The sequence below is a fragment of the Trichomycterus rosablanca genome, chromosome 11 (genome assembly GCF_030014385.1).
Source record: "Trichomycterus rosablanca isolate fTriRos1 chromosome 11, fTriRos1.hap1, whole genome shotgun sequence".
Classification (NCBI taxonomy): domain Eukaryota; kingdom Metazoa; phylum Chordata; class Actinopteri; order Siluriformes; family Trichomycteridae; genus Trichomycterus; species Trichomycterus rosablanca.
The window spans coordinates 5,120,732-5,145,789 of NC_085998.1; the positions used below are offsets into that span (position 1 = coordinate 5,120,732).

The window sequence follows — 25,058 nt, forward strand, 5'->3', positions numbered from 1 at the left end:
AAACTTATGAGTTTAATGCAAATAACTAATAAAATATAAAATTATCATTCACAGTGGACAGCGAGTGGACACGGTATTTAAAAACTCCAGCAGCGCTGCTGTGTCTGATCCACTCATACCAGCACAACACACACTAACACACCACCACCATGTCAGTGTCACTGCAGTGCTGAGAATGATCCACCACCCAAATAATACCTGCTCTGTGGTGGTCCTGTGGGGGTCCTGACCATTGAAGAACAGAGTGAAAGCAGGTCAAAAAAGCATGCAGTGAAACAGATGGACTACAGTCAGTAATTGTAGAACTACAAAGTGCTTCTATATGGTAAGTGAAGCTGATAAAATGGACAGTGAGTGTAGAAACAAGGAGGTGGTTTTAATGTTATGGCTGATCGGTGTATATTTTTTAATTTCATTTCTTCCTCAATTTCAGTTGAAATTTTTAAAGACATTTCAACTACTCATTGCTGACAAAGTTTTATTTAGGTGAGGGTGGCACCATGCAAGAAGGTCCTGGGTTCAATTCTAAGGTGGAGCGGTCTGGGTCCTTTCTTTGTGGAGTTTGCATGTTCTCCCTATGGCTGTGTGGGTTTCCTCCCACAGTACAAAGACACACAAGTGAGGTGAACTGGAGATACAAAATAGTCCATGACTGTTGGACATTAAGCTTGAACTAATGAATCTTGTGTAACCAGTAACTACCGCTCCTGTCATGAATGTAACCAAAGTGTAAAACATGATGTTAAAATCCTAATAAAGAAATAAATCTATTTAAGTGATGTTTAGATTTTACTGGGATAGTAGTAATTGAGGGCATCTAGCCTAACTGCAGGGGCAATTACTTTTTTTTTTACACAGGGCCAGTTGAAGTGTTCCCTATAGTCCCAGACCCATCATATCCCCCACCAAGATGAAGTGGTTAGTGGTATCACAGTTCAATCTAGCACTCGTGTCTGGAACTACTGATTAGTAATAAGCTCGACCTGCAGCCACCCCGGCTCTTTGTGAATAAGACTGACCAGGAGCCTTTGATATCAATGTGGACATCTGACCATTAGCTTGTTAGACATCCCCTTCCAAAAGCATGGGCATTAGTATGGCATTGCCCAAGATTTTCCAATGTGAATCGGAATTTGTGCCTGTTTAGTCAGAAGTACAGACACTGATGTTGGACAAGGAGGCCTGACCCACAGTCAGGAGTCTAATTCATCACAAAGGTGTTCAGTGTTGGTGACAACAACTTCCTCCACCTCAGACTGTCACACCTTCATGGGTGGCACGGTGGCTAAGTGGGTAGCACTGTCGCCTCACAGCAAGAAGGTTCTGGGTTCGATCCCCAGGTGGGGCGGTCCGGGTCCTCTCTGTGAGGAGTTTGCATGTTCTCCCCATGTCCGCACTCCAGTTTCCTCCCACAGTCCAAAGACATGTAAGTGAGTTACTACATTGTCCATGACTGTGTCCGATATAACCTTGTGAACTGATGAATCTTGTGTAATGAGTAACTACCGTTCCTACCGTAGGGGGAGTGTAGCCTAGCGGCTTTTGTTTATTGGGATTTTAACGTCATGTTTTACACTTTGGTTACATTCATGACAGACATGGATCTTCTTACACAAGATTAATCAGTTCACAAGGTTATATCGAACACAGTCATGGACAATTTAGTGTCTCCAATTCACCTCACTTGCATGTCTTTGGACTGTGGGAGGAAACCGGAGCACCCGGAGGAAACCCACACGGACACGGGGAGAACATGCAAAGTCCACACAGAAAGGACCCGACCTGGGGATCGAACCCAGGACCATCTTGCCGTGAGGTGACAGCTCGCCTAGCGGTTAAGGTACTAGACTAGTAATCTGAAGGTTGCTGGTTCAAACCCCACCACTGCCTGGTTGCCACTGTTGGGCCCTTGAGCAAGGCCCTTAACCCTCAATTGCTTAGAGTGTATACTGTCACAGTACTGTAAGTCGCTTTGGATAAAAGCGTCTGCTGATGCTGAAAATGTAAATGTTCCTGTCATGAATGTAACCAAAGTGTAAAACAGACAAAAGCAGTCAAAGTCAGTCATGGTTAAAGAGGAAGGAAGCTTCTTTATACTGTGGTCAATAAGTTGGAAGCATAAAATGTATTTAAAATGATAAAGTATACACCTGTCAACAACATTTGCGGTTGAAATGGAAGAATGTCCAAACACTTTGGCCACATTGAGTGTAACTTTGCAGGCTTAGTTGTCTCCTTGTGTCAGAGTAAATCCCTTTAGAAGGGCAGCAGTAAAGCCTCTTAACCAATTGCCATTAGCAGAAAGTGGGTCGGGCTGTTTAATTGGTAACCTGCTGCCTTTTAATTGCTAAATTGCTTTCAGGTGAACGATGCACCTCTCTATATTTAGGGAATCTCAGGAAATATGACGGCCCCCTTAATCTCCACAAAAAAAAAACGTGTAAAAAGACAAAACACCCCATAACAAAGAATCACCCATTGTTAATAAGGAATATTGAAATCACTAGGAATGCAGGTTTTGGTGAACGCCTTCCTTCGCCTGCTCTCCTTCCTGCTCCCTCCCTCCTGGCTACGACTCGGGTTTCGGTGCTGGGTTGGGGGGAATGAGGAGTACCCAGACGCACCCTGCTCCAATCCCGCTTCTGTCTCAGCTTCAGCCTCGGCGCACACAAAGCCGCTTATTGCGCAGCAGGAGGAAGTGCGAGTGAGAGGCGAGTCGCGTCCTCCTCCTCCCGGCCTCGCCGCGCTCGTTCTGTGGGGCACAATCCGGGAAGCGGCCGAGCTCCTCTCAGCGGCTCCTCTCGCCGCGTTCAAGCGCTGGTGCCGAAAAGCCCGAACCGATTTGGGTTTTCTGTCGCCCGGTGGAACCGTCACCGCTGACGCAGAAGCACCGAGCGGCTCCGAGCCTGTCATGAGCGTGGTGGCTACGGAGGCTGGAGACGCGGGGAAGCGGCTGCTCGACATGGGCACCCCGGTCACCATCACCGTCGCCATCCAGGCTGCCGAGGACGAGGAACCTGATGAGGAGGAAACGATCAACAACGACAGTGAGGACGAGATCCTGAGGCATGACAAATCCAGGTGAGATTTAAATCTGATTTGGGTCTGATTATTGTCCCAGGTCTCTTTTGAAAAGGCTTTGTATTGTTTGTACTTAAGTGTTTGTCATACTAAATAAATACTAGTATGTGTATAGATAGATGGATAGACACACACACACACACACACTAGTGTGTATTGTGTATATATACAAACATACACACACACACACACACAGACTTGTATATATAGAAAGATATATAGATACACACACTAGTGTACATATACAAACATACACACACGTCTGTGTGTAGGTTTATAGATAGATACACAGACACACATTAGTGTGTATATATACAAACATACATGCACACACATACACTTGTGTGTATGTTTATAGATATATAGATACACACACACTAGTGTGTGTTGCGTACATATACAAACATACATACACACAGATACACACACACATTAGTGTGTATTGTGTATATATACAAACATACATGCACACACATACACTTGTGTGTATGTTTATAGATAGATATACATATAGATACACACACACTGGTGTGTATTGTGTACATATACAAACATACATACACACACACACTTGTGTATGTTGAGATAGATAGATAGATAGATAGATAGATAGATAGATAGATAGATAGATAGATAGATAGATAGATAGATAGATAGATAGATGTATGTGTTTAGTTGGGCCTACCAGTCAAACCTGTTCATTTTTTGCTAAATAAGCTGGCTGATGTAAATGGCCTGATGATTTAGTCATATAGGAGGTTGGGGTGGAGCAGTATGTGTACGTTATTAAGGCCCTGTTGTAAACAATGCTGAGGCTTTCATTGATGGCAAAACTTGAATACTTTCATTGTGAATGAATGAATGAAGCCTGCAGAAGGGAGAGAGATTTAATCACACTATGCGATTAAAAGGCATGACAGATTTGTAGTGTGTGTTTAGTTTAGTGACACTGAGCAGTAACGTAACACAAGCAATGATTTAAAACACTTGGTACATGATGTAGAGGTCAGTTTAAAGAAATACTGAATACTGGACTGGCTACAGTACAGAATATAAAACCAAGCTGGTTAGTGCTAAAAGTACCAGTGTAATATATGGTGTAATATTTTGCAATCTCTGACTCGAGATGTAGAGATTTAAAGCGTATTTGTGTAGGAATTGATTCTTCAACATTTGTGACCGAACAACGGCTGCTTAAACTGCACCCATTACGAATGGCATGAACCAGCGACCGCCGAGCTCCCACTGCCCTGTGAAATAATGTGTCTGTCATAAATAAAAAGCTGCTGGCAACTGGCTCAAAGGCTGCAGCATGAAAACAGTGTATGGGATAAAACAGGGGCCAGTGATCCTTTTTATCACAACCTTGCTCCTCACCACATGGTCTACTTTTCCAGTTACTGTGAATAAATGCATAATTTACAGAATGTTGGCTAAATAATTCACTCGTTTAATAAAATAAAAGTAAGCTGTTGGTTATGAAATATTAAAATATTACTTACCTGAACAGTACAGTGAGCTAAAAAGTTAATTATTTTATGATATTCTATAAATTGGATTTATTTACCCAGCACTTTGATGGCCTCAGGGTTAAGAACCTCTGGGGTAGCATTTTGGCTCTGAATGTTACAAGCGAGTGAGTCTGCCATGCTTCTTTATGTGAACAGTAAGCTTGTGCTGGTGTAAAGGGCTTTTGGAGGCATGTCTGTAACATAACCCACAGAAGAAATGTAAACAAGTCTGAAAATGCAAGAACAGGACCTCTTTATTCTCAGCTCTGGCAGAAAGACCACTGCTCCATGTATTTTGTAAAGAGTGCAGTTAAACACTTGACAATCCAGTGTGCTTGGAAGGTTCGTTTCCTTTCAGAAAATTAGGAAAATTATTTACCAAAATTAACACGTCACTAAAATATTTAATAAAATTACCATAAGAAATGATCTTATAACTTTGAAGTTTTAATTCATAGGTGCATCTTGTTTTGCTCCATTTTATTCTCCACTACCATTCATTTTATCATGTTACTCAAGAACTACAAAGATACAATAAACTACTTCAAAAACAAGTCCAAAGACGTGCAAGTGAGGTGAATTGGAGATACAAAATTGTCCATGACTGTTTGACATTAGGGCAGCACGGTGGCTCAGTGGGTAGCACTGTCCCCTCACAGCAAGAAGGTCCTGGGTTCGATCCCCAGGTGGGGTGGTCCGGGTCCTTTCTGTGTAGAGTTTGCATGTTCTCCACGTGTCTGCGTGGGTTTCCTCCGGGAGCTCCGGTTTCCTTCCACAGTCTAAAAACATGCAGTCAGGTTAATTGGAGACACTGAATTGCCCTATAGGTGAATGGGTGTGTGTGTGTCTGCCCTGCGATGGACTGGCGCCTGTCCAGGGTGTTACTGTGTGTCTTGCGCCCATTGAAAAGCTGGGATAGGCTTCAGCATCGCAACCAGTGAGTGAGTGAGAGTGTTTGACATTAAACTTGTTAACTGATGAATCTGTAACCAGTAACTACCTGTCCTGTTATGAATGTAACCAAACAGTAAAACATAAAATCCTAATTAATACATAAATACCCCACCACCACCACCACCACCACCTATGAGGGTTAACAGCAGGTGGAATAAAGTAAAGACTTCTGTTAATAACATTCAGCCATGCAGGTACCGTTGTGTGTATGTGCACTTCCTAAATATTTGAATTGCTTTGCTTCAAACTTTTAACCTGCCATCAATGTAAAGAAAGACTAACAATCAAACACATACTAATAGACTGCAAAACACTACACTTAGAAAGACTGAGGTTTTTTAACTAAAACGAGATACGAAATGTGCTTAAATCTGCAGCACCAGGGAAAATAATGAATTTTTTAACATTTAAATATAAAAAATATTTTATAATTTGTTTTAAATGACACAAAATGAAGAAACAACTTGAGTACCGCCGTATAAATGACCCCAGTGTGTCGGCACAGCGATAAAAACTAATCAATCAATCAATCAACTTCAAACTTTTACAGTCCTACCAAAAACGTCTACCTGGGCGTCTTCATGACAGAAATGGTAGTTACTCTTTACACATGATTCATCAAGTTTAATATTAAACACAGTCATGGACAATTGTGTATCTCCAGTTTACCTCACTCGGACGTCTTTGAACTGTGGGAGGAAAGCCATGCAGGCACGGGGAGAACATGCAAACTCCACACAGAAAGGACCCAGACCGCCTCACCTGGGGATCGAACCTACGACCTTCTTGCTGTGAGGTGACGGTGCTCCCACTAAAACACGTGCCATCCAAATATGGAACCACAAATCATCCCTGGACAGGTTGAAAAATAGTTAAGCCTGGAGTCTCTGAGTTGCAGTCATTTCTGTTCCTGAACCCCATGCAAAACTCTTAAAGAAGCACGCCGAAAATTTGCATGAGCCTGAAGTGAAGCCTTGAAATGGCTGGCATGCTCGGGGTCAGAACTGGATCAGTACTGGCCAAGATTCACATTATTAATGTAAAATAATCATATTAAAAGGGACATCAATAAAAGATAGGAATGGACGGCACTAACAAACATTGAACATTTTAAATTTTAACAATTTTTAAGTCTGTTTTTGCTGTGAAATTTCTTGGTCAGTTTCTTGGTCGTACACTATATGGCCAAAAGTATGTGGACACCTCACTTGTTTATTACGCTCAGGTTTTTCAGTCACGCCCATTGACAGTCCCTTTGTGTCCCTGTGCACAAAGTGACATCCAGAAAGACGTGGTTTGGTGTGGAGGAATTGCAGTGGTGTGCACAGAGCATTTACTGAAACCCCACTGAACACATTCAGGTTAGATTGGTTCGTCAATAGTGACCCAAACCTTAATGTCCAGTATCAGTGCTTGACCTCATTTCTTGCACTGAATGGACACTGATTTTCAGTCCTGCTTTGGATGCCACTGAAACCAAACCGGTTCTGTGAACAGTAAATGTCAGTAAATGCCTGATCACGCGTGCATGATGTTTTGTTATGTCTCTGACATCACGGAGGGGAAGCTGCCACACCTGATGCTTAACATTCCTCTTTACGTCATTAGGCTTAGAGTTTTTTTTCTTCCTGCCTAACTGACCACAGTAAATGTGTAGTGAAGAGCTCGTTTTAGAGGGGTATTGCTCAATCGTGCTGATGTAATCCCTCACACGCTGTTCAAACACACCCAGCCTGCCTTCACAGCTCGGCAGTAAACAGTTATATGGGTGAAACGTGACTTAACAAATACATCAAAATAAAGAACAGGGTCTGAATGTGCATGATTGGAATGAGGTAGTGCTTCTACAGCATTATTACCCAGAGTTCTGTTCTGGCTCACAAGTTGTCACATGTTTTCTGGGTTGTTGGTACACACTGTAGTGATGACGCTTGAATAAATTATTAGCTGAATAAACAAGGCTGGGCAGTTTCACAATGTGTATAAGCAATACTAAAAGTATTTGTGTTTAGTCTTGAGTTACCTTACCAGTATGGCTACACACTATACGGCCTAAAGTATTTGGACACCTGACCATGAGCTTGTTGGGCATCCTGTTTCAAAAACAAATGCTATTAAAACAGTGACCTCTGTGTGATCTTATCAATGACTGCAACTCTTCTGAGAAGGCTTCTCACAAGACAGTTGAAAGAGTGTTTGTATGGCTGGCTGGGCACTGATGTTTGTTAAGAAAGCCTCAGTTTCAGCCGCTCAGGTGGCGCAGCGGTAAAAAGAAACGCGCTGCAACCAGGGCTGGATTCTGAGAGCGTGGTATCGAATCCAGCCTTGCTTTACCGGTTCGAAGCTGAGTGGCTATATGAGCAACGATTGGCCGGTTGCTCATGTGGGGGGTGGGACAAAGAACCGGATGTGGGTCTCTCTCTCTGTCAGAATGCGATTGCGTTCTCTGCCGGCTGATTGGAGGCGCTTACACAGAGATGGGAGAGGGTGCCCTTAGGGTGTGTCTCTCCGCATGCAACGCTAGGTGGCGCCAAAAACTCGTCAATGTGTGGGTGGCAAAGATGCATCTGGCTGCTGCTCGTGTTTCGGAGGGGATACGGGTTAGCTTCAATCACCTCCGTCAGGGCAGGGTTCGGCATAGACAGAGAGGAAGCACGATGCTAATTGAACAATTGGATGCGCTAAAAGGGGAAAAAAAGGGGTAAAAATATAAATAAAATAAAAAAAGAAAGCCTCAGTTTCAGTTCATTCCAAAGCTGTTCAGTGGGACTGAGGTCAGGGCTCTGTGCAGGACACTGGGGCACAGACATGCTGGAACAGGAAAGGACCTTCCCTAAACTGTTGCTGCAGAGTTGATGGTGTATAATTTGCTTTTACATTTTCGGCATTTACCAGACCTTTATCCAAAGCGACTTACAGTACTGTGACAGTATACAGTCTAAGCAATTGAGGGTTAAGGACCTTGCTCAAGGGCCCAACAGCAGCAACCTGGCAGTGGTGGGGCTTGAACCAGCAAAAACGAAACGTCCCTACGCTTCCTTTATATACTATATATATATATTGATTTATTGCACCTGTTAGCAATTGTGGAAACACATGAAATTAAATAATTAGGAGGGGTGTCCCAATACTTTTTGTCCATATAATGTGTGTACGTACAGCTTTTTTGTAATCACTCTAATATAAAAAGCATTGTTGTATTGTTGACGTCCAGAGAGAACATTTTAATTATTCTTTGCTGCATTTCAGTACCTTGCATAAAAAGAACCGTTTGATTAAAACGAAGCCTTCAAAGCGGTTTCAGACCATTTTGTTGGAAGGATTTCCCTCCCTGTATTCACTCGTCGAACAGAGCGAGTGCTTTCAGGCTCAGTCTGGATTTTAAAGGGTGTGGGAGGCTACAAAAAGCCAGTGAGTCATCAGTTTAATTTGATTCCTGGCCTCTATTCAGATCTGTCGAGTAGGCAACCGGTGTCATCATGAGCAGGCTGTTTTTAATTGTAGGCTGATTGGAAAATAAAAAACTGAAGCACTAATTGCTTTTTCTAGCGCCTGCTCTCTTTTGGCTGTGTGATTCGGGAGGGGGCGGCACGGTGGCTCGGTGGGTAGCACTGTCTCCTCACAGCAAGAAGGTCCTGGGTTCGATCACCAGGCCGGGCGGTCCGGGTCCTTTCTGTGCAGAGTTAGCATGTTCTTCCCGTGTCTGTGTGGGTTTCCTCCGGGAGCTCCGGTTTCCTCCCACAGTCCAAAAATATGCAGTCAGGTTAATTGGAGACACTGAATTGCACTCTGTGTGCGTGTGTGCGTGTGTGCGTGTGTGCGTGTGTGCGTGCGTGCGTGCGTGTGTGTCTGCAATGGACTGGCGCCCTGTCCAGGGTGTTACTGTGTGCCTTGAGCCCATTAAAAAAGCTGGAATAGTTTGGGTACTATCGGCCTACTGGGCATCTACACAGATATGATTTGCCAGGTCTAGGGTGGATGGTTGAAGCCCTGTGAAGGATTTGCTTTCTCTTCAGGGTATTCCTGCCTTCTGTCACGTGGTTGAAGAAAAGGAAATTAAATTTGTACAGATATCAGAATAAACATGAACTGAGACTTTATTAAAGGTGCAAGATCTGCTCAGCTTATGGTCAGGTGTCCAGATACTTTTAAACATATTGTGTGTATATTAAAATTATGTAAGCTTTATATAATACACCGATTAGGCATAACATTATGACTACCTTCCTAATATTGAGTTGGTCCCCCTTTTGCTGCCAAAACAGCCCTGCAACTGTGATGCTCTGTGTATTCTGACACCTTTCTATCAGAACCAGCATTAACTTCTTCAGCAGTTTGAGCTACAGTAGCTCGTCTGTTGGATCAATGAGCCTTGGCCGCCCATGACCCTGTCGCCGGTTTACCACTGTTCCTTCCTTGGACCACTTTTGATACTGACCACTTTGATTTGATACTGACCACTGCAGACCGGGACACACCCCACAAGAGCTGCAGTTTTGGAGATGCTCTGACCCAGTCATCTAGCCATCACAATTTGGCCCTTGTCAAACTCGTTCAAATCCTCATGCTCGCCCATTTTTCCTGATTCTAACATCAACTTTAAGAATAAAATGTTCACTTGCTGCCTAATAAATCCTCCCCACTAACAGGTGCCGTGATGAAGAGATACTCAGTGTTATTCACTTCACCTGTCTGCTCATAATGTTATGCCTGGTCGGTGTATATTTATGTAATATTTGGCTTTATTGTGACTTGTTGACTGTCAGTTTTTTCTTATCCGAACAGACATAATGGTGTTCAAGATTGCCAATAAATGCCCTTATGAAACCCACTCATTTTCTGTGTCCCAGTGGTGCTGGTACGAGTGGAGGTGAGCTGGAAGAGGAGAGCTGGCAGCCGCCGGACCCCGACCTAACCCAGAAGCTGATAGCCCAGATCGAGTACTACCTGTCTGATGAAAACCTGGAGCATGACGCCTTTCTGCTCAAGCACGTCCGGCGCAACAAGCTCGGCTTCGTCAGCGTCAAGCTGCTCACGTCGTTTAAAAAGGTTGGTGGTGCTGCCGCTTCTGTGCCTAATAGTGCTTCCGGAACAACTGATAACTGTTGCATAAGCTGTCGACTGGCTGGGTGAATCATGCTTTTCAGAGTAATTCACTTCAGAAAGGCGGCTTGTCCAACAACAGAAAGCTTCCAGTGTGCCGTCGTTCGGTGTTCTGATTGTGTCCATGGCCATCGTGTCTCTTAACTGCATTTAAAGCATCTTAACTCTTTCTGACCCTGAACACTTAATATTCCTGTGAGGTTCTTAATGCACTGACTGCAATATAGTACATTGAAAATCCATTCATTTCGAGTAATAAGCTACAGTTAGAGGTGCTCGGGTGACGCAGTGGTAAATTACGCTAGTTCTATTGCTGGGATCCAGGGGTCAAATCTCCGTGCTATCAGCCAGTCGTAGCACTACATACACACACGATTGGAATGTCTGGTGGAATGATGACCAAGGCCCTACGATGGATTGGTATCCTATCCGGGTTGTGTTACTGCATTGCACCCAGTGATTTTGTGGAGACCCATAATAGCATGCTCAAATAAACGATAAACTATATGAGATGCACCCTAATATCAGGAAAAATACACACAGACCATGTAATTTACACAAGATGTAGAATCAGCCACTCCAAACTAATGCATCAACACCTAATAATGGGGGAAAGTGCTTAACCATGTGAAACCTGTTAGACACCCATCATTATAAAACACATCTTAACTGAGTGGCCAACATATAACGAAGAAAGGTGAAGATTATATATGCCTGAAACAATAAGAGACCTTCAATCAGGATAATACAACATTTCTCTAATCTCTTACTAATAAAATACTGGGGTGGCTCGGTGGCTAGCACTGTTGCCCTCACAGCAAGAAGGTCCTGGGTTTGATTCCCGGGTGGAGCCGTCCGGGTCCTTTCTGTGTGGATTGTGTGGATTTTCCTCTGGACGCTCCAGTTTCCTCCCACAGTCCAAAGACGTGCAAGTAAGATGAATTAGAGATACAAAATTGTCCACGACTGTGTTTGATATTAAAAACGTAAAGTGATGAATCTTGTGTAATGAGTAACTACCGTTCCTGTCATGAATGTAACCAAAGTGTAAAACATGACGTTAAAATCCTAATAAACAAATAAAAGACTGAATAAACATGACAGACACTAGTAAAAATATAAAATGCTGCTCTGAACATGGCATTTAAAAAACAACAAAAAAAGAACTGATGCTGCTCTGGCTCCTTTTTTGCATTCTTTCATGGATGACAGCAGAGCGCTAAAGTCTGATGCAAATCTTTGTAAAAATCGCCAATGTTCTTGCCACCATCTTTTTTTGTGCGTTTACTTCAACTAGGGATGTAACGATGCACCACAAGACAGTTAAAAATCGATTCACATGTATAATGATTCAAATTGATTTACATGTCAAATGAATCGATATTCACTGGCACTATTCACCTCGCCTGATTGATGTCACTACAGGGTTGCCAGGTTCTGCATTTTCCAGCCAAATGTATTTGTGAGGATACTTTCTTTACTTGTATTATTCATTTATTTATTTAATGTGGGATTTGTTTTAAAATTTCATTTTTTTTTACACAAAAAGGGAAATGTGCAGCATTGTTTTGCATAGTTTGTACCTACCTCAGAAATAAAAGGGCATTTATTATTTAGATACATAAAAGGTAAGCACAAATACAGTATTTTATTTAATTTAATTTTGTTTTAAAAATCAGGAGAAAATCTTATTGTGGGTAGAGTGTATGGTTACATCCCTAACTTCAACACATCTACTGAAATCTCTACTGTGATCGGCCATTATATTCATCGAGTGTTCATGTACCAGATTCAGTTGTCTGGTTCTTTCCGCTGTTCAGTCTCTTGCAAAACGGTTCCATCTAAACTATCAGCAGTGTGTGTTGTCTGTTGCACTCTGCTGCTGAACTTCCCCTTTTGTTTCCTCTTCCTGCCCATCTGATGCAAATCTCGAGTGGTTACTCATACGGGAAGCAGGAGATCAGAACACGTGATAAAAGTGGATGTTTTACAGGTTGTCAAACCTGCAGCAAGTTGACTGGACGTTTAAAGGGGCCTTTTAAAGATAATTTAATGGACGTTATAGTAATTATGGTGCATGTGAAAAGTGGCTGTGGTAATTGGTAACATTTGCAGTTAGAGTGGGTGGTTTAAGTGGTTTTGGTTTGAGCCCAAATTAAACATCATTTAACCAGGAGGCCTGGAACACATCACCACATCGTGTGTCGAACACTGCGTTTGCTAAAATAAGATCTGCATTGAGGAATGTTTATTAATTAATGATGAGACTATAATCTTTTTGTTCCTATTTATATATGCTGAGCCAAAACATTAGAACCACCCCCATCCTTCCAAAAAAAATTTGCATGGCAGTGCCGGTTTCATAACGACTGTGCATGTGAGGGTCTCTGATCTATTAAATGTTTGATCAAGTTTGTGGTGGTGCAAGTGGCAAAATACCCACTTAGGTCATGTGGTCGCATGTGTAACTCATGGTGTAGCTGTAACAGATTTTCAATTGGATTTACTCAGAGGCGTGGTCTTTTCTTGTCTTTAGGTGAAGCACCTGACCCGGGACTGGAGGACGACGGCGTACGCCCTGCGCAACTCCACCCTGCTGGAGCTGAACGAAGAAGGTCGGAAAGTCAGGCGCAGGACGACGGTGCCCGTGTTCGCCAGCGAGTCTCTGCCGAGCCGTATGTTGCTCCTGAGCGAGCTGCAGCGCTGGCCTGAGCTGGGTGTGGCTTTGGCCGGCGAGGGAGGGACTGGAGACGGAAGCCCCGGGGCGAACCCCGCCCAGCAAGAGCGGCTCATGGAGCTCCTCCTCAAGGCTTTTGGGACGTATGGCGCTATTGCTTCGGTGCGCGTCCTGAAGCCTGGCAAAGACCTGCCGTCTGATCTGAAAAAGCTCAGTGGGCGCTACTCTCAGCTAGGCACAGAGGAGTGTGCCATCGTTGAGTTTGAGGAGGTGGAGGCAGCCATGAAGGCCCATGAGGCTTACACGGGTGCACAGGGAGACAGCAAGGGCTCGCTGGGGCTCAAGGTGGTGCTGATCGGTACCAAGCCACCTAAAAAGAAAGTGCCCAAGGAACGGCAGCGGGAGGAGAACGGAAATGTCGGAGGAGGGTTGCGCAAGAGTCGCTCGTTGAACAGTCGAGTCCGCGAGCTTCAGTATCACGGAGATGACTCGGCGTGCAGCTCATCGGAAACCGAAAGCAACCCGACGTCACCGCGGCTGGGCCGCAAGTCACGTTCCTGCAACAAGCTAAGCCCAAGCAGCTGCCACCTAAGCCCGGCCGTGTCGCCTCGAACCAGTCCGTGGAACAGCCCTCGAACCAGCCCGAGCGTCCAGCGCAAAGTCCCGCTGAATGCCCGGTCGCCACTAGCCAGCGAGGGCAGGCTGAGTCCCGAGCCGAGTCGCCGCTGGGCGGATTACTCCTCGGACAGCAGTCTGACGCCTTCGGGAAGTCCGTGGGTGCAGCGCAGGAAGAAAGTGGCCAGTCAGGAGAGCAGCCCAGTCGGGAGTCCCATGCTGGGTCGAAAGATCCAGAATGCGGACGGCCTTCCTCCAGGCGTCGTCCGTTTACCAAGAGGTCCTGACGGCACTCGGGGGTTTCATAGCACGTCTGTAGCGGAGCGGGGCAAAACGGCAGCCACGCAAACCTGACTCACATCAGTAGGAGACTCACTTCCCGTAAAAGGCGACACCGATCTATAGCAGTGAGGTTTACCCATCCTGCCATCAACGTGAGCTGTAATTACTGAAATATGGACCACTGTTCAGTCTGCTTGTACTTGTCTTTGTAATCCCTTTAATATGGATTTCTTTATTCCTATTTATATGGACCTTAATTTGACTTCCATATTGTAAAATGGTGTTACAAGAGAGCAGCTTGGTGCAAATGTGAACCCACCGTGTACTGGACTAGAAATGTGAGAGCTCTTTTGTTTTTCTTATGTAAATGTTGGTCTAAGAGATATGAGACTTGGGAATAATGAATGTCTGATTTTTTTTGTTTTGTTGTGTTTTAGTGGGTACAGTGGTTTGGTCATCACCGTATACCTTGTTGTACGTCAGAAGCAGCAATCAACCCCATCGTGGCCATAATTTCTCCCTGTGTTTAACAGAATAGTAATCACGTACAAACTGATTTCATTCTTTTTATTTTGTTTTAATTTGCTTTTTAATTTTCTGCTCTCTACAGTTTTGAGGTTACTATTCCAGCAGGGATGTGGTTCACAGAATTTGTCGGATCCCGTGTGAAGCCTGTCTGCTTTGTTCGAGTGTAGCCTGTGAGGGAAGTGGGTAGTGAGGTGTCTGGCTCCGGCATGTAAAAAGGCTTTGTTTGACTTTTACAGCTGAGCAGAGACAAAGTACTTCAGTTCCTACTGTAAAAAAAATAAATCACTGCAATGATGTTCAGTGTCTTGCTTTTTCAGTGTCTGATCTTCACTTGTTGCTTGTTGGCTCTTTTATATTCATTATGTTAATCCAGTTAAATTGTTCAGCGTTATGCTTGGGGATAACCAGCGGCGGGTTTTCACTTGTTCAGCACTGCAACACAAGCTGATAATTGGTGAATAATTATGCTTAAAGCTACTGTACATGGATAAGGCACCACTGAACACAAACATGGTGCTTGGCAACTGAACAAAAAGGGTTTCTTTTCAGAATCACTTAATTCACCAGGTATGTTTTACACACACACACCGGAATTTGTTTCCGACTGTTGTCTACAAAAACAACTATATGCAGACGGCAGCACGGTGGCTAGGTGGGTAGCACTGTCGCCTCACATCAAGAAGGTCCTGGGTTCGATTTCCAGGTGGGGCGGTCCGGGTCCTTTCTCTGTGGAGTTTGCATGTTCTCCCTGTGTCCGTGAGTGTTTCCTCCGGGTGCTCCGGTTTCCTCCCACAGTCCAAAGACGTGCAAGTGAGGTGAATTGTCCAAGACTGTGTTTGATATTAAACTTGTGAACTGATGAGTCTTGTGTAATGAGTAACTACCGTTCCTGTCATGAATGTAACCAAAGTGTAAAACTTGATGTTAAAATCCTAATAAACAAACAAACAAACTATATGCAGACAATGTACAGATTTAATGTGCTAGGCAGAGTTTTGCTTGTATACAAAAATTCTAAAAATAGCCTAAGATAAATAATAAAAATAAAATGAAATCACAGTATAATACAGTGTGTGTGTAAAGTGCAGTGTGGCATGTAAAGAACTGTTCAGTTCTAGTTATTAATAAGTTTAATGGCATTTGGAAATGCCTCCTGCCAAAGTGTAGGAGGATAAAAAGTTCATATCCAGGGTGTGAGGAGTCTAGTGGAGGAAAGGTTAATTAAACAGTGGGAAGTGGGGGTGTGTTTCTACCAAATCAGGGTCAGTGCTGTGCTGAGAATGATCAAGCACCAGAATATCTGCTAAACTCATCATCTTTGGTTTTTGTTGCTGTAAGATCTATTGTAGGTATACGGTTACTGACAGCAGCCAACCTGTTGCTATGATGATACTGGCAGATAATTGATCATGATGGCTGTTGGACAGAAGCAGATCTATAAAACACTGATGTCTACTTAAATGAAACTCACATTCATGACTGCAGTCATATTAGATGTGCTCATCACTTTATGTAGATTATCTCAATGGATTTTTTTAGTCTCTGTGTAGACATGTAACTCACCTCTTGGAAAAATCTGGGTTTAAGGGTAATGCACTGCTTAAATGTTTTATATGGAATTAATTTAGATTTCCAGTCGAAATTGTTTGGTACACATAACCCACTTATAAACCATCATCTACACTAATCAGCCATAACATTAAAACCACCCCCTGGTTCCTACACTCACTGTCCATTTTATCACTTACCATACGGAAGAGGGCGGCACGGTGGCTAAGTGAGTAGCACCGTCACCTCACAGCAAGAAGGTCCTGGGTTCGATCCCCAGGTGGAGTGGTTTGGGTCCTTTCTGTGTGGAGTTTGCATGTGTCAGCGTGGGTTTCCTCCGGGTGCTCCGGCTTCCTCCCACAGTCCAAAGACGTGCAAGTGAGGTGAATTGGAGATACTAAATTGTCCACGACTGTGTTTGATATAACCTTGTGAACTGGCAGTGATGCACTACAGCTAGCCCTTGAACTACTGATTGCTAGTTGTTTTATTAAATTATTGGCAGATATTGACATTTTAAGCATATTAGCATTACTGCTAAAATGTTGCTAATCCCCTAGAACATGTGACTATTGTGTCACCATCGTTTCTGTGTGTTGGGGGGTATAAGAGATTAATTCATATTAAGGGCAAAGTGTCTACAAATGTTTCTTGTGTTAAGCATTAATACTGAACAGCTTTAAATTTTTAAATATTCTTAAAACAACGTGCGTCCTGGGGACCTGGGTTCAGAGACCTTTTGGTCTCTTCTGGTGTGACGTTTGGTCTCTTCTGGATCCTTGTATTTCCTCTCATCTGCTAAAAGCATGCAGAAGGTGGATTGGTTGCTCTAAATTGCCCTGTGTGAGAGAATTTTTGTCTGACTTTTTGATAAACACTATGAACTTATTCATCCCATAGCTAATAGTCTGGCAGCTATCTGGCTAGCTAATGACGGCTAAAAAGCTAGCTGTATGTCAGGTATAATTTATTTAAAATTGTGGAGCCTAAACAGTTACATCACCCTAAATCACACTAAAACATCAAGCTCCCTCCGTTTGAAGAAGTCTGTTTTTTTTTTCAAAAATACTCAAGACCTCTGTTTAAATGGTCAAAATGTCACTTGTTATAATTTTACCCCAAACCTGCAGAAGAATAATATAAATAATGGCTGTAATATATTTATTTAAAGGAGCATAGAGAGTCTGGGACCCCTGTTCACCTCCAGACGTGGTTTAATCGTTCATGATCTGCTGTGATGCGAATGATAAACGATTGGTGGTGAAATGCTGGTCTGGCAGTCCTATATAGGAGTAATGTTTAACTCTGAATCATTGTATCTTAATGTATGGAGGATTTCTCATACTGGACTATGAGAACATCTGATAGTCATCTGTTTCTGTTAAATAATCATGCAAAGCAGTAATTGGTCCTGATTTCCACCAGATGCTGCAGTATTCTGCCCTCCTCACTGTATTTAACAGTTGGTAGCAGACATCGTGGGTTAAAAATGCATATTAAAATGTTTTCAGCTTTGTGAAGCACGATTCGTACTTCATTTTGTGTGTGTAAGACCAGGCAGGTTTATTTTACTCTGCTTTATTTGCTTCGTCCAATTTGCATTTACTCGATTTCCATGTAGACTTTGGTGACGTTGCTCTTGCTCAGACAAACGTAAAGCCGTCTGCTGGGTTTTAACACAGACCGTGTCAGTGGTGGATTCTTAAAGAGCCTCAGCATGTGCGGAGGAGCACACTGTTCTCTCTGTATTCCTCCGCCACTAGAGTCAACACCTCAACAGACAGTAGAAATTGCTCTCGAAGCAACGATGGTTAATTCTTTAACCTTTAACTGGTCTGTTAAAGCGTCTCTATAAGACATGGCCAATTGGCCAGGCAGCGGCATATTCATATACTCGCGCTGCTCATCGTATTTCACTGAAGGTCCCTAAAACGAACACCATTTTTGGTCAGTCATCATTTCAAGTGGCTGCAGCCATAGACTGGAACAAACTGCATATCCGAGGCTGGATACATTTATTTCTAAGACAACTTAAAAAAAAACAAATTACAGATATCTTAAGAGATACATGCAGCTGTATGGCAAATTGATTCTTCTTTTATACTATTGCTGGGTGTTATTGTATTGTGATCATCGTTGTTTGTTTTCAATGTCCTATGTAAATTTGTTTGTATGATTGTTCCTCAAGAGGCTTTGCCTTTTGCCAGGCCGTCATTGTAAATAAGAAGCAGTTCTTAATGACTTGCCTGGTTAAATAAAGGTTAAATTAAAAAAAAAATTTCAAGATCCAAACTCCAGACTGGGGTCTTGTTTTATAGGGTAGCTGTAGCCTAATGGTTTAGGTACTGGACTAGTAATCAGAAGGTTGCCGGTTCAAGCCCCACCTCTGCCAGGTTGCCACTGTTGGGCCCTTGAGCAAGGCCCTTCACCCTCAATTGCTTTTGTTTTTTAATGTTTTTTAATTCGGAAGGATTTGAAAAATGATGCTGAGTTGATCCAGCTTAATCCAAACACCAACTATACACAAACCTTTTCAGTCTACTTATGGTGGACTTGCGATCACGTTAACCCTAATGACTGTAAAATCAACACACTCGGCTGCCAGTGGAAATGCTGGTCGGATGGTCGCTGCTCAAACACTGAGCGAGTGAGGCGTAAATGCGGCACAGATGGATGAACGGCTTATCGAGATTTGTGAAACGTGGGCTGAATTAGAAATACTGTATGAGGGAGATCGGCTGCGAGCCGGCAGTCATTCGGCTCCACAGTAATTTATTCCATCGAATGAAAAAAAGTGCAATTTAATAATCCTTAGCAACCACCATCTCTTCAGTGTGTAAATGTAAGAGAGCGGAAAGTTCAATATGGACAAAAAACACAAATTATCTTATATAACTGATGTTCTTTTAGATAGGATCACTGCATCTGTCTGGACTTTAGCTTTTTATATAATTTACTACACAAAGTCACCAATTTACAAAATTACCCATTACATTAAATTTGATTATGTGAGAATGTTTATGCAATGCTTGAACTTTAGGGACGTCTTTTGAATTATCATGTATTATTAGTCATGAATCAGACGATGAATCACTGAAATGTCCATGGGCCAGTTTTCCTTTATAATTTTTATGCTGAAAAAAATCTACAGAGCTCAGAATAATGCATTTCTGGGAAAACAAAGCAATGGCTTAAGAGCAAACATTGTAAACATGTTATGAGTTAGATTTGTCAATTTGTAAAATGGCTAAATGCCACTGCTGTCTCTTCTCAGTACGGGCCATTTTACTCTAATTCTGAACCTTTTACATCAGCCGGACCCAGCAGTGGCCAAATACAGTGGGGACAGTGGTAGCCTAGTGGGTAGAGCTTTGGGCTATCAACCTGAAGATTGGCGGTTCAAATCCAGGCTCTGCTATGCAGCCACTGTTGGGTCCTTGAGCAAGGCCCTTAACCATGTCTGCTCCAGGGGTGCCGTACGATGGCTGACCCTGTGCTCTGACCCCAACTTCCAAACAAGCTGGGATATGCGAAGAAAGAATTTCATTGTACTGTACACCTGTATATGTATATATGACAAATAAGCCTCATTACACATTATTGGACATCCCAAACCAGTGTCTCTTGTTCATCTGCTATAGTTTGGGAACTAGTTTGAGGAGCAATCAAACTCACAGAAAAAAAAAAACTGAACCATCTAGCTGGCGTAAATGGTAGCGTGAATCTCATCAGGTTTTCAGTTCTGCACCACTCACACTTTTAACCTCAGTTGACTCCCAGTTCAGACCGTCTGATAATGTAAGGAGCCTTGGTGTCGTCCTGGATAACCAGCTGACCTTCTCTCCTCATGTAGCCAACATGACGAGATCGTGCCGGTTCCTCCTGTACAACATCAGGAAGATTTGACCATTTCTCTCCATGGAAGCTACTCAGATTCTTGTGCAGTCACTTGTAATCTCACGGCTGGACGACTGCAACTCCCTCCTGGCAGGTGCTCATATGTCCACTATTAAACCGCTGCAACTAATCAAAATGCAGCTGCTTGCTTGGTTTTTAACCACATCACCCCACTGCTGCCACATCACCCCACTGCTGCGTTCTCTTCACTGGCTTCCTGTAGCTGCACGCATTCAGTTTAAAACACTGCTGCTCGCCTACAAAGCCAAAAATGGACCCCAAGTTACCTTCAAGGTCTAATCAAACCCCGCTCTGTATCACACAACCTCCGAGCCACTAGTCTCGCTCGACTTGATCCTCCACCCAGGACTCAAGGAAGACGAGCATCAGCATCAAGGCTTTTCTCTGTACTTGCACCTAAGTGGTGGAACAAACTTCCTCTGTCTGTCCGAACATCTGAGTTTCTTGCTGTCTTTAAAAAAACGATTAAAAACCCACCTTTTTACTAAGCACTTAAGCTGACTTGTACTTACTTACTTACTAACACTCTTATTTATTTCCTGCAAAAAAAAACACTTTGGTTCTATCAGGGTTTCAGCAGATTTGTGTTCTTGAACTGTAGTCTACTTAAACTAGAGTAAGGTAATGTTTACTATGGAAGCACTTCTGTAAATGTCCAGGTACATTTATTACACATGTAATTGTGCTACTTTGCAGAGACGTGCAGCAACTACGCTGCATTCAGCCAATCAAGCACATACTTTATGAAAGCATAAACTGTTGGTTTGCCATTAACAAACCAAGCAATAGGCACCTAGGTGGTGCAGTGGGATATTTCGCTAGCACACCAGCGCAGAGATTCTGGCTGGGTGCCATCTAGTGGACATAATTGGCCTGCAGCAGACAGATTCTTGAGTATGTTACAGCGTTTTAGTTACGAATTTACCATCATTCCATGATTAAATACGCTTGTTACTGTTACTACAGCAATTAGTATTTTTACACAAAATGCTAACTCGTTAGCACTATTTCACGTTTGGTTAAATTTCATATTGAATTAGATGTAACACTTAGTTACAGCTATGTGCATGTACTGTAATAAGTTTATTGTTTTTATTGTTTGTATTTTGTAGTTTTACTCCATTCTGATGCACACAGTGTAGAGTTGGGAAGCAAATAAAACCGACCGAACTGTATTTTGGTGGGAGCTGTCTGTCTGTCTGTCTGTCTGTCTGTCTGTCTGTCTGTCTAGCTGAGAAACGGGGGAAACTCTTAGCGAGGGCAGAACAATTGTCTTAAAATACACTGTAAAATCGTACATAAACTGCATCTCTCACAATGCATGCCGATTTTATGACCTGCAAAGTGACCACATCCCGCATCCCGTCACTAGATGATGTTAAGAAATATAATGTACAAGAAGAGAAAACTGAAGCAGATGGAAGAGAATTTAATGAAAGATGGGAAAATGAAAACGTTACGTCTCTTGTGTTATGAGGCCGTGTCTGTGGTAAAGGAGAACAATATAAGTGTAGATATACATTATAAACATACAGAATACATTTGACATTTTGACGCCAAACACAGCATTTAGCCTCCAAGAAAAACAACAAACTGTCCAAACTTAAAAAAACAGACTGCAATCACAGCAGGATACATTACAATCGGCCCTTTGAGGGCCACCATAATGCAGATGTGGCCCTCTGTGAAAATGAGTTTGACACCCCTGGTCTAGAATAACCATAACCAAAGTCCTGAAGGCCGCTCTGTGGTTTAACAGTGCAGTATTGTGTTGCTCTCTGAAGGCCTTTCGAGAATGAGGCCATCCGCTCGCCACTAATGTGTTTATAATGATACTTTTTTAATCCTGAGGTGCTCTCTTCACTCTCTCTCTAGTATTATACATTAGAACCGAATTACTGCTGTCTAGTCACTGGGTAAAGCAAACTCAGTTTCTCTTTGTGAGTTACAGACCATTAATGTTGGCCTGTGGAGTCCTGTGGATTAAAAAAACTCTCGGTGGGTGTAATTGGCGGGGCTACAGGAGGCGACGTAGGTGTGTTTGTTTGCCCCATATTGCTTTAATAATAGCATTCGGTCAGAAACAGACAAATCAAAGCCCACAACCAAACCCTTCCTGAGCAAGCTGTGAACTGAAGGTGATTGATACAGTGCTGTCAGTGAGCGTGTTCAACCTACAGCGACGAAAACTCGTTCGACAACATACATGAAATTCTTCATTCCGAAGTAGAACACCTAATTATTTCTTAGAATCAGAAGAACGTGTTGGGTTAGATCAGTCATTCAGCTTTTAGTGTTTTAAAGCTTCACTAATTACAGCCTATTTTCCAAACTGCAGGCAGCCTGCGGGCGAATGCCTCCCGTCACATTTACATTACAGTCATAGCATTTAGCAGACGCATTCATCCAAAGCAACTTACAATTGAAGCTAATTACAGTGCGAGCGCCTGAAGGTTAAGGGTCCTGCTCAGGGGCCTAATAGTGGCAACTAGGTGGTGGTGGGACGTAAACCAATGACCTTTTAATTACTAGTCTAGTATCTCAACAGCTGAGCTACCACTGCCCTATTTATAATGTTTATCCAAGTTAAATAATAACTAACCAGAGTGATTCTAATTATAAAAACAGTTTAAATAAAACTAAACTTGTGCCCAGGTGGCACAGCGAGATATTCCGTTAGCACACCAGCATCGGGATTCTGAACTCCTCAGTTCGAAACTCACCGGTCGACTGGGCACCATCTAGCAGGCATAATTGGCAGTGCCTGCAAGAGTCACATGTCTGCTAGGATGGGATGACCAGACTATGTGGGTGGGGTCTTCAAACACTGTGTAAAGACCCTAATTAGCAGATAGTCGCCCGTGCAGAATGCTTGGGTGAAAAGGGGTTCCGCTAGGGACTGCACGCAGGTCAGAGGAGGCGTGAGCAGCAATATACCCGCCAATATACCCGCCAAAAGTATAGATAGATAGATAGATGGATGGATGGATGGATGGATGGATGGATGGATGGATGGATGGATGGATGGATGGATGGATGGATGGATAGATAGATAGATAGATAGATAGATAGATAGATAGATAGATAGATAGATAGATAGATAGATAGATAGATAGATAGATAGATAGATAGATAGATGGATTCTTTATTGATCCTTTGCAGGAAATGTCTTCGTTACAGCAGCTCACATCAGACAATAACAACTTCTTGTATACATACAACATTCACTTACAGTGTAAAGACAAGCAATAAGAATAAAAATTTACAGTATGGTACTATATACATGTAAACTTTTTGATGTTGTGTCTGCCCTGTGATGGACTGGCGCCCTGTCCAGGGTGTTACTGTGTGCCTTACTCCCATTGAAAAGCTTGGATTGGCTCAAGCACTTAAGAAAGTGAGTGAGTGAGGTCCTAATCCGATCCCCATCATGATCTGAACATCTGCTCATCTCTAAATTCTACTTTTGCAAATAAGTTGTGATAAGATGAATAGATATCAGTCGTGCTACTTGTGCAGACTTTGGATTTCAAGCTACTTTTGTTGCTGGAGGAGTTTTTTTTTAGAAGCTTTAGAAATGAAATGTTCTTTCTTGGCTTGGTCGATTCACAGTGCACAACAAACGAAAGAAAACAATTTCACCTGGAACCATTTATTTTTCCATTACTGAGGAGCAAAATGACGACTGTGGTGGGTAAGAGCTGCTCCTGAAACCACTCTTTGTATTTCATTAGACCATTTTATTGGATGTACTGTGCCAAGAAAAGTAACTGCCCCCTTTCTGATTGCTTGTTATTATATATTTGTGTCACTACATGACTTCAGATCATTAACAAAACTACAACAAAGGAAATTTAAGTAGAAACACATTCTGGAATTGCAAGTCCTCCTTAGCTTCAGTTTCATAACTGGTTGCTCTACCTTTGGCATAAATTTATACAACTTGTTTAGGCACAACCTGCTTTTATTCGGTCCAAGTCAGAACTCTGGTAAATGATCACATTTTCTTCAGGGATTTTCTGACAGAAATGCAGATGCCTTGATTTACTCAGGCTGGGTTAAATCCTATTTGTTGGATATTAGATTTAAGAAAGGGAAAAGATTTCTCAAAGTCTATACTGGGCATCTGGGATATGACCTGGGAAGAGGGACATGGACTGGTCACATGGTCATATATTGAGTTTCAGTGCACCACCGTGTCCACTAGTCCAGTGTAGGCTTCATGTTCTGTCTCAAATACGAAACTAATCGTTCGTGTTCTGACCACCCCTCTGCATCCACAGAATTGGTTGGGAGTTTTCCAAACTTACCCGAGTCGTGTTTTTAGCTGCTTTAGACTTCAACATCTTGGACATTTTGACTAAGCAATTGCTAACTGAATTGCTGTAGGATTGCTAGGACGCCTCATAGTGCAGATCAACCAGTAAACGTGAGGCACTTGAACGCTACAAGAATGAAAAATGTCAAATCGCTAAACACAAACCTTGAAGTTTGAATTTTACAGCCAATTGCATATTACACGGGAAAAGGCTCATTAGGGCCTTATATATAACATAAGTACCTTAATAAAATAGTGTATATAAATCTAATGTAATGGTGTAGGTTGCCTAAATTAAAAAACGATTCTTCACTTGGTGTTTGTGCACATTTAGCTCCTGATGAAGTCTATAACTAAACAAATGTAAAGGAAGAATTACAAACAATACGTCCATGTTGTCCATATCAATAAGGTTTAATGGCACTAATCCATAACCCTGTCCGTATGTCATTGACAGGGTAACATGCCCCCCCAGTGTTCAAGTCAATGGAAATATTCTCCCTTGGCTGTAAAATCAAACCAC

General features: G+C 42.7%; 1 protein-coding gene across 1 annotated transcript; it reads left to right on the top strand.

The window, feature by feature from the left end:
• Window positions 1-2,142: 2,142 nt before the first annotated feature.
• larp6a (La ribonucleoprotein 6, translational regulator a) lies at window positions 2,143-15,046 on the top strand. Its single transcript, XM_063004976.1, has 3 exons — window positions 2,143-3,081; window positions 10,397-10,595; window positions 13,186-15,046. Exons 1-3 carry the CDS (start codon window positions 2,510-2,512, stop codon window positions 14,293-14,295), a joined length of 1,881 nt encoding a protein of 626 aa, XP_062861046.1. The 5' UTR covers window positions 2,143-2,509; the 3' UTR covers window positions 14,296-15,046.
• The last annotated feature ends 10,012 nt before the right edge of the window (window positions 15,047-25,058 follow it).